Source organism: Entelurus aequoreus, linkage group LG23, assembly GCF_033978785.1.
Source record: "Entelurus aequoreus isolate RoL-2023_Sb linkage group LG23, RoL_Eaeq_v1.1, whole genome shotgun sequence".
NCBI lineage: Eukaryota > Metazoa > Chordata > Actinopteri > Syngnathiformes > Syngnathidae > Entelurus > Entelurus aequoreus.
In genome coordinates, this window is record NC_084753.1 from 33,043,081 (window position 1) to 33,053,751 (window position 10,671).

General features: G+C 37.0%; 2 protein-coding genes across 2 annotated transcripts; both read right to left on the reverse strand.

Moving 5' to 3' along the window:
* Window positions 1-957: 957 nt before the first annotated feature.
* Window positions 958-1,941, reverse strand: LOC133640536 (trace amine-associated receptor 1-like). The gene has a single exon (XM_062034002.1). It carries the CDS (start codon window positions 1,939-1,941, stop codon window positions 958-960), a length of 984 nt encoding a protein of 327 aa, XP_061889986.1.
* Window positions 1,942-8,558: 6,617 nt separating this feature from the next.
* On the reverse strand, window positions 8,559-9,542 carry LOC133640732 (trace amine-associated receptor 1-like). Its single transcript, XM_062034301.1, has one exon. The coding sequence runs from the start codon at window positions 9,540-9,542 to the stop codon at window positions 8,559-8,561; it is 984 nt and encodes a 327-aa protein (XP_061890285.1).
* Between the last annotated feature and the right edge of the window lie 1,129 nt (window positions 9,543-10,671).

A 10,671-nucleotide genomic window follows, 5' to 3' on the forward strand; every position in this document is an offset into this window, starting at 1 on the left:
ATAGGTGTATAAATATGTGTTTAGTTGCTAAAGTTGTCCATTGATCAAAAATGCACATCAATGAAGGAGATAAAAAATAAATAAATGAATGAATGAATTAAATTAAATAAATAAATACAAATCATATTTTTCTTTGCCCTACTCCATTTGTTGTTTATTCTTGAAACACCTTTTTACCTTCCTAGTTTCTATGTAACTGTTTTTATTTTATTTTAATTTCTTTTTTTGTTCAATATTTTTTTTATGTATTTAATTATTTATTTTTCAAATAAAGGACATTATCTTCACCAGACCAGGTTGTCAATGAAATTAGATTGTTTAAAGCAGTGGTCCCCAACCTTTTCGTAGCTGCGGACCGGTCAACGCTTGAAAATTTGTCCCACGGACTGGTGGTCGTGAAGGGGGGGGGGGGGGGGGGGGGGGGGGGGGGGGGGGGGGTTATGGTATTTTTTTATTTTTTTTTTTGTCATAAAGAAATACAGTCATGTGTGCTTACGGACTGTATCCCTGCAGACTGTATTGATTTATATTGATATATAATGTATATATTGTGTTTTGTATGTTCAATTAATTTAAAAAAATGCAATAAAAAAAAATAAAAAAGTTTTTTTTTTTTTTTTTTTTTGTGCGGGCGCGGACCGGTACCGGGCCCGGTGGTTGGGGACCACTGGTTTAAAGGGTTCTTAAAACCAGATCCCGTCCAGATTATGTCCAGGCAGCTAATGTACACACCTTCATTTATGTACACTCAAATTAGGGAACACAACAACAGATTGCATATAATCTATAAACAAAATGACATTTTCCAAATGAGCATGTATGTACAGTCCAGATTATGTCCAGGTCGGGCTCAGCAACACACACCTTCATTTATGTACACTCAAATTAGGGAACACAACGACAGACAGGCAAACATCTCACTTTCCAGATCCCTCCTTATAATGCTTGATGCTAATGTCAGTTAAGTCTGGTTCTAGAAAAATTGCTTTGAAATACTTTACCTAATATAAGGATTTTAAAAGCTGACTGGAACCAGCTGTAAAAGAAAGCATAAATGAAAGGATTGAGCATAGAATTTGACAGAGCCAGCCAGGTAAGTCCTTCACCAACTGCCATCGGTACCTGGTTGAAAAGCTGTACAGAAATATAAATACAGAACGGAGTCCAGCAGATGAGGAAAACACCCATAACTATAGTCAGAGTCTTTGTGGCCTTTCTCTCCATCTTACTGACATTTGCTCCTGGTGTTCTACTCGGATAGTTGGTGTTTTGGATGCTGCGAGCCTGGTTCTGTGCTACAAGGAAGATCTTTGCATAGATGCATATCATTATGATCACAGGTATGTAGAAGGAGCAGATGACTCCTACAATATTTGCGATCAAAATATCGACGTAACATTCTTCCCCACACTTTGCATAGTTGAATTCCGCCACCACAAAACCGGCGGCGACGAGAAGTGAAAGAGTCCAACTGAGCAGGATCATGACCGCAACCGCTTGAACAGTGAGCGTGGTTCTGTAAGTCAGAGGTTTACACACCGCGTGATACCTATCTATGGAAATACAGCATAAATGTAGAATAGAAGCAGTGCTCAGGGTCACGTCGATGCTGTTCCGCACTTTGCAAATCACTTCTTCTTGGTAGACACAGTAACTGAGGGTGAATTCAATGCTGAGAGGGAACAATAAAACACCGACAAGTAAGTCGGCCACTGCCAGAGAGAGAATGAGATAGTTAGTGGGAGTGTGGAGCTGCTTGAAATACACCACAGTGATGATTATGAGGAGGTTTCCACATATTATGATGACGGATAATAAGCAAAGAAATATGTTCAGAAGCACACACCCGGAGGAACGTGTTTTTGACGGTGCATCGTACATATCGACTTCATAACAAGGATGTATGACAGCAGTTCTGTTGAAGGTGACCTCTGGTGCCATGTATCTGGGTGCCTGCAAATACACTCAGTTAGTCATAAGCCATATTATTGATATGTCATGAATAGTTCCAGTCTGGCTTACCTTCTTTGCACCAACGTGTTGAAGAATCTTCAATGTGTGTTCCTTAGCAGCATGTGACAATGTGTAGACGTCTTTTATACCACCATGTGTACATATGCATAATATATTCATCTTCACTTGTCCAATTGAAAGTGAGACAATGTTTGGTTGACATTAGCCCAACCCAGGCTTAGCAATACTTTGACTCAAGGGCCAATTTGGATCAAAAGAAAAAAAAAATATATAAAAAATAAATAAAGAAATATATATATATATATATATATGTATATATATACTAGGGCTGTCAAACAAAGTATTTAATCGTGATTAAAGGCCTACTGAATTTTTTTTATTTATTTAAATGGGGATAGTAGATCCGTTCTATGTGTCATACTTGATAATTTCGCGATATTGCCATATTTTTGCTGAAAGGATTTAGTAGAGAACAACGACGATAAAGATCGCAATTTTTGGTATCTGATAAAAAAAAAGCCTTGCCCCTACCGGAAGTAGCATGACGACACCGGGGGAAGGACTGCTCATATTTTCCTATTGTTTACACCAGCAGCGAGAGAGATTCGGACCGAGAAAGCGACGATTACCCCATTAATTTGAACGAGGATGAAAGATACGTGGATGAGGAACGTTAGAGTGAAGGACTAGATGCAGTGCAAGACTTATCTTTTTTCGCTTTGACCGTAACTTAGGTACAAGCTGGCTCATTGGATTCCACACTCTCTCCTTTTTCTATTGTGGATCACGGATTTGTATTTTAAACCACCTGGGATACTATATCCTCTTGAAAATGAGAGTCGAGAACGCGAAATGGACATTCACAGTGACTTTTATCTCCACGACAATACATCGATGAAACACTTTAGCTACGGAGCTAACGTGATAGCATCGTGCTTAACGGCATATAGAAACAAAATAAATAGCGACGATTACCCCATTAATTTGAGCGAGGATGAAAGATTCGTGGATGAGGAACGTTAGAGTGAAGGACTAGATGCAGTGCAAGACATATCTTTTTTCGCTTTGACCGTAACTTAGGTACAAGCTGGCTCATTGGATTCCACACTCTCTCCTTTTTCTATTGTGGATCACGGATTTGTATTTTATACCACCTCGGAAAATGAGGGTCGAAAATTCATTTCAGTAGGCCTTTAAAACATTGAACACTGTTTCCAGACTCCAGCCCGTTCCAGTGGGCCTCTGGCCAGCGTATTTGAAGCTGTGAGGGGATTGTCTGTCCTGGTCTATTATCCTGTGTGGAAGTTGCTTGCTAGCAGATCCACTGTAGACACGGCACAAGAGCCAAGCGTGCAGTTTTTAACAAAGTGTTTAATGCACATAGGTTTTATCAAAGTCTTTCTCCCGCAGAACGTGACTTTTCAGTCACGTCCGTATCCTCTCTCCCCCTCTGCTCTCGGCCGCTCACTGTCAGCTGTGTCTCGCCGTCAGCACATGCCCCGCCCCCATTCGATGGTGCTCGTCCTCAGCACCATAGACAGAGGCGGTGACCTTTGCTCCTGCAGGCGCACTGACCACACCTCCTTCCACATCCTGTAATTGTGTAATTGTCTGTTTTATAATGTCTTATTCATTTAGTTCTTATTTCTGTCATCGTGGTTTTAAAGTCTTATGTGTCTCACTGTGTTATTTTAAAAACCTGCCTTGGGACTACGGCTGAAAATGAGCATTTATGCTAAGTCCGGCGCATTTACACTCTTTATTCAAGTGTTGATTAATGTGCACTGTCCCAAACAGCAACTGATAATAAGAAATACACTATAGGGGTGTTTATCGATCTTCAAAAAGCATTTGACACTATAGATCAGGGGTGTCCAAACTTTTTCTACTGAGGGCCGCATACGGAAAAATTAAAGCCTGCGGGGGCCATTTTGATAGTTTTCATTTTCAAATCATAACAAAATATATGGATTTTGGTTTTTTTTTTACCTTTAGGGCTCCCGGGGACCATAAAGGGTCTAAGTCATTAAAATGTTAAAAACAAGTCAAATTATTATTATTTTTTTAAATTTAACGCTTACAGTAAATCTCTACAGTATATCAACTTCAGGTTGATATAAAATTAAAAATAACAAAAAGATTTTATGCCTTTTCTGTCAAGACAACTTTGTTTTTTATAATAAAACTGAAATATGCAATATTTCCCCCACTGCCCAAAACCCTCAGAAAGCAATGTTTGATGTGAAGTAATTAGAGCCTTAAAAACATCAATAATGCAAGACACCATTGATATTAATTCATTGTTATTTTTGAGTAATCACAGTGAAAAGATAAATAAAATCCCAATAAATATATTTGGGATCCAAAAGGTGCCCCTCTTATAAAGTGATACATTTGTATTAGTTTTTTTTTTACTTTCAACACTTAAGTTACGAGATCAACTTCAGATATATCTGTCAATTTTACGTTTGAACTATTATTTTGTTTGTTTTATGCTCTTTTGTCAAAGAAAACGTTGATGTTTTTGTATGGCAACCACACAATATATGCAATATTTGCCACATAAAACATTTTAAAACTGAAATATTTGAAATAATTGGAGCCTTGAGAAGGTCAATAATTCATGATAACATTGATTTTTTTATTTTTTTTAAGCAATGGCAAAAAAAGAAAAATAAAGATAGACAAAAGAAAAAAACAGCCTGCATGGCAGCTTTGTGTCAACATTGCAACTTTTTCTAGTTAATGTTTATTTTTTATTTTTGCAATAGCATTTCCAGAATGTGTGGCGGGCCGGTAAACAATTAGCTGTGGGCCGCAAATGGCCCCCGGCCCGCACTTTGGACACCCCTGCTATAGATCATTCTATATTATTGTCCAAGTTGTATTCATTTGGTGTGAGAGGAGTAGTTTTAGACTGGCTAAGAAGTTATTTAGATAACAGACAAGAGTTTGTGGATTTTGTGGGTAATACATCTGAACAAATGAGGATTGAATGTGGAATTCCACAAGGTTCGGTTTTATCACCAAAATAGTTTATTTGATATATTAATGACATATGTGAGGTATCAAAGTTATTGAAACGAGTATTATTTGCGGACGACACCAACTTTTATAGTTCGGGACATGACTTAAAAGCATTATCAAACATTATTGAACAGGAAATGATTGAACTTAAGAGATGGTTTGATGTCAATAAATTATCATTAAATTTAAAAAAACAAAGTTTTATGAAAAGGGAGGAAACGATCAAACTGTCAATAGATGGAATTGATATTGAAAGGGTTTCTGAACTTAGATTTTTAGGAGTGATACTGCATGATATGGAAACCTCATATTGCACATGTACGGAAAAAGATGTCCAAGAGTATTTTTATATTAAATAAGGTTAAATATGTGTTAGATCAGTGGTTCTCAACCTTTTTTCAGTGATGTACCCCCTGTGAATTTTTTTTAAATTCAAGTACCCCTTAATCAGAGCAAAGCATTTTTGGTTGAAAAAAAGAGATAAAGAAGTAAAATACAGCACTATGTCATCAGTTTCTGATTTAGTAAATTGTATAACAGTGCAAAATATTGCTCATTTGTAGTGGTCTTTCTTGAACTATTTGGAAAAAAATATATAAAAATAACTAAAAACTTGTTGAAAAATAAACAAGTGATTCAATTATAAATAAAGATTTCTACACATAGAAGTAATCATCAACTTAAAGTGCCCTTTTTGGGGATTGTAATAGAGATCCATCTGGATTCATGAACTTAATTCTAAACATTTCTTCACAAAAAAAGAAATCTTTAACATCAATATTTATGGAACATGTCCACAAACAATCTAGCTGTCAACACTGAATATTGCAGTGTTGCATTGTAATGAATGGAATAGCCTACTTGATTTGATGTTCAGTTTATGAACTTACATTCATATTTTGTTGAAGTATTATTCAATAAATATATTTATAAAGGATTTTTGAATTGTTGCTATTTTTAGAATATTTAAAAAAAATCTCACGTACCCCTTGGCATACCTTCAAGTACCCCCAGGGGTACGCGTACCCCCATTTGAGAACCACTGTGTTAGATTACAGAGCAATGCGTATATTGTATTGTGCACTTATATTGCCATGTATCAGCAAGTGTGTGGAAGTGTGGGGGAACACATATAAGAGTAACATAAAGGCATTGTATCAACTACAGAAAAGAGCTATAAGGATTATTCATAAAGCAGATTATCTAAAACACACTAACTATTTATTAATTCGGGTTTATTGAAACTACAGGAGCTAGTAAAGTTACAGACAGTATGTGTTATGTTTAAGGCTAAAAGTAAAATATTACCAGCAAATTTACAAAAAGTGTTTGTCATCACTTCTGAGAATGAAGAGCGCAGAAGAAAAGGTCATTTCCAACATCAGCATTCAAGGACAACTTTAAAACAAATGTGTATATCAGTGGTGGGGGTTAAACTACGCAATTCCCATTAAAATGAGATAAAAGATTGTAGAAATATATTCCAATTGAAAAAATATATATAAAGACAGAACAATAAGATCATATGGACAGCCGTAATTGTCTACATTGTGCTTTATATTTATTATTTTACTTATTTTTTGTCTGGTTTTGTATTTGTTTTGTATCATCCCTTGAGGTGTATATTCCTTTTTTTGTTCGGTTGGTACTTCATGAAGTTTTGCACTTATTTTATTTTATTTATTTATTTTTTTTTTTGTGTTTTTTGTTTGTTTTCATTATATTTGGATGTATCTGTTTGGTTTGTATGCGTGCGAATCTGGGCTATCCATTAAGTAAGACTACTTATTATGTTGAAGGGGGCAGGAAATATAAGATTTTCCTCATCCTGTTCTTTCTCAAGCATAGGTGTATAAATATGTGTTTAGTTGCTAAAGTTGTCTATTGATCAAAAATGCACATCAATGAAGGAGATAAAAAAAAAAAAAATGAATGAATGAATAAATAAATAAATAAAAATCATATTTTTCTTTGCCCTACTCCATTTGTTGTTTATTCTTGAAACACCTTTTTACCTTCCTTTCGCTATGTTTTGTGTTTGGTCTGTTTTTTTTTTTTGCGTTTGAGTGTGTGTGTCTGTGTGTGTGTGTCTGTGTGTGTGTGTCTGTGGGTGTGTGCGTGCGCAGGTGTCAGTGTCAAGCCGTCCTTCTGCCATAGGTACTAAAAGTGCATTGTTGTTTGGCTGCAGGAATAAAGCTGGCCTACAAAGTCCTTCTATGTCCCTCTGCACCAGAACCTGAACACAACGCAGTGTAGTCGGGCCAAGCACACCAGAACTTAAACGAGCGAGAGGGCGGCGAACGAAAGCAAAAAGGAAGTGGAAACAAAATGAATAAGCACTCGATTATCCGATTATGACATGGCAACCCTTAAAGCATTTGAAACACAACAAGATAGCACAGTAAATAATTTCCCTGCTAAAGAAAAAAAAAATCTCTAAGCTTAGATTGTTTTCCTCAATTGCTATTGATTATTTGTAATACAAACATCTCACTTTTAAATTTGTTTAATTTTTTAAAAATTAAATCAACATTAAAAACACAAGATACACTTACTTAAGTGCACCAACCCAAAAACCCTCCCTTCCCCATTTACACTCATTCTCACTCATTCACACAAAAGGGTTGTTTCTTTCTGTTATTAATATTCTGGTTCCTACATTATATATCAATATATATCAATACAGTCTGCAAGGGATACAGTCCGTAAGCACACAGGATTGTGTGTGCTGCTGGTCCACTAATAGTACTAACCTTTAACAGTTAATTTTGATTAATTTCCATTAATTACTAGTTTCTATGTAACTGTTTTTATTTTATTTTAATTTCTTTTTTTGTTCAATATTTTTTTTATCTATTTAATTATTTATTTTTCAAATAAAGGACATTATCTTCACCAGACCAGGTTGTCAATGAAATTAGATTGTTTAAAGCAGTGGTCCCCAACCTTTTCGTAGCTGCGGACCGGTCAACGCTTGAAAATTTGTCCCACGGACTGGTGGTCGTGAAAGGGGGGGGGGGTGGGGGGGGCGGGGGAGGGGGGTTATGGTATTTTTTTATATTTTTTTTGTCATAAAGAAATACAATCATGTGTGCTTACGGACTGTATCCCTGCAGACTGTATTGATTTATATTGATATATAATGTATATATTGTGTTTTGTATGTTCAATTAATTTAAAAAAATGAAATAAAAAAAATAAAAAAGTATTTTTTTTTTTTTTTCTGTGCGGCCGCGGACCGGTACCGGGCCCGTTGGTTGGGGACCACTGATTTAAAGGGTTCTTAAAACCAGATCCAGTCCAGATTATGTCCGGGCAGCTAATGTACACACCTTCATTTATGTACACTCAAATTAGGGAACACAACAACAGATTGCATATAATCTATAAACAAAACGACATTTTCAAAATGAGCATGTATGTACAGTCCAGATTATGTCCAGGTCGGGCTCAGCAACACACACCTTCATTTATGTACACTCAAATTAGGGAACACAACGACAGACAGGCAAACATCTCACTTTCCAGACCCCTCCTTATAATGCTTGATGCTAATGTCAGTTAAGTCTGGTTCTAGAAAAATTGCTTTGAAATACTTTACCTAATATAAGGATTTTAAAAGCTGACTGGAACCAGCTGTAAAAGAAAGCATAAATGAAAGGATTGAGCATAGAATTTGACAGAGCCAGCCAGGTAAGTCCTTCACCAACGGCTATCGGTACCTGGTTGAAAAGCTGTACAGAAATATAAATACAGAACGGAGTCCAGCAGATGAGGAAAACACCCATAACTATAGTCAGAGTCTTTGTGGCCTTTCTCTCCATCTTACTGACATTTGCTCCTGGTGTTCTACTCGGATAGTTGGTGTTTTGGATGCTGCGAGCCTGGTTCTGTGCTACAAGGAAGATCTTTGCATAGATGCATATCATTATGATCACAGGTATGTAGAAGGAGCAGATGACTCCTACAATATTTGCGATCAAAATATCGACGTAACATTCTTCCCCACACTTTGCATAGTTGAATTCCGCCACCACAAAACCGGCGGCGACGAGAAGTGAAAGAGTCCAACTGAGCAGGATCATGACCGCAACCGCTTGAACAGTGAGCGTGGTTCTGTAAGTCAGAGGTTTACACACCGCGTGATACCTATCTATGGAAATACAGCATAAATGTAGAATAGAAGCAGTGCTCAGGGTCACGTCGATGCTGTTCCGCACTTTGCAAATCACTTCTTCTTGGTAGACACAGTAACTGAGGGTGAATTCAATGCTGAGAGGGAACAATAAAACACCGACAAGTAAGTCGGCCACTGCCAGAGAGAGAATGAGATAGTTAGTGGGAGTGTGGAGCTGCTTGAAATACACCACAGTGATGATTATGAGGAGGTTTCCACATATTATGATGACGGATAATAAGCAAAGAAATATGTTCAGAAGCACACACCCGGAGGAACGTGTTTTTGACGGTGCATCGTACATATCGACTTCATAACAAGGATGTATGACAGCAGTTCTGTTGAAGGTGACCTCTGGTGCCATGTATCTGGGTGCCTGCAAATACACTCAGTTAGTCATAAGCCATATTATTGATATGTCATGAATAGTTCCAGTCTGGCTTACCTTCTTTGCACCAACGTGTTGAAGAATCTTCAATGTGTGTTCCTTAGAAGCATGTGACAATGTGTAGACGTCTTTTATACCACCATGTGTACATATGCATAATATATTCATCTTCACTTGTCCAATTGAAAGTGAGACAATGTTTGGTTGACATTAGCCCAACCCAGGCTTAGCAATACTTTGACTCAAGGGCCAATTTGGATCAAAAGAAAAAAAAAAAAAAAAAAAAAAAAAAATATATATATATATATATATATATATATATATATATATATGTACATATATACTAGGGCTGTCAAACAAAGTATTTAATCGTGATTAAAGGCCTACTGAATTTTTTTATTTTATTTAAATGGGGATAGTAGATCCGTTCTATGTGTCATACTTGATAATTTCACGATATTGCCATATTTTTGCTGAAAGGATTTAGTAGAGAACAACGACGATAAAGATCGCAACTTTTGGTATCTGATCAAAAAAAGCCTTGCCCCTACCGGAAGTAGTATGACGACATCGGGGGAAGGACTGCTCATATTTTCCTATTGTTTACACCAGCAGCGAGAGAGATTCGGACCGAGAAAGCGACGATTACCCCATTAATTTGAGCGAGGATGAAAGATTCGTGGATGAGGAACGTTAGAGTGAAGGACTAGATGCAGTGCAAGACACATCTTTTTTTGCTTTGACCGTAACTTAGGTACAAGCTGGCTCATTGGATTCCACACTCTCTCCTTTTTCTATTGTGGATCACTGATTTGTATTTTAAACCACCTCGGAAAATGAGGGTCGAAAATTCATTTCAGTAGGCCTTTAAAACATTGAACACTGTTTCCAGACTCCAGCCCGTTCCAGTGGGCCTCTGGCCAGCGTATTTGAAGCTGTGAGGGGATTGTCTGTCCTGGTCTATTATCCTGTGTGGAAGTTGCTTCCTAGCAGATCCACTGTAGACACGGCACAAGAGCCAAGCGTGCAGTTTTTAACAAAGTGTTTAATGCACATAGGTTTTATCAAAGTCTTTCTCCCGCAGAACGTGACTTTTCAGTCACGT

Excerpts from the sequence above, each read along its gene's own strand:
- LOC133640536 (XM_062034002.1), bottom strand. The coding sequence starts at position 1,941 with ATGGCACCAGAGGTCACCTTCAACAGAACTGCTGTCATACATCCTTGT.
- LOC133640732 (XM_062034301.1), bottom strand. The coding sequence starts at position 9,542 with ATGGCACCAGAGGTCACCTTCAACAGAACTGCTGTCATACATCCTTGT.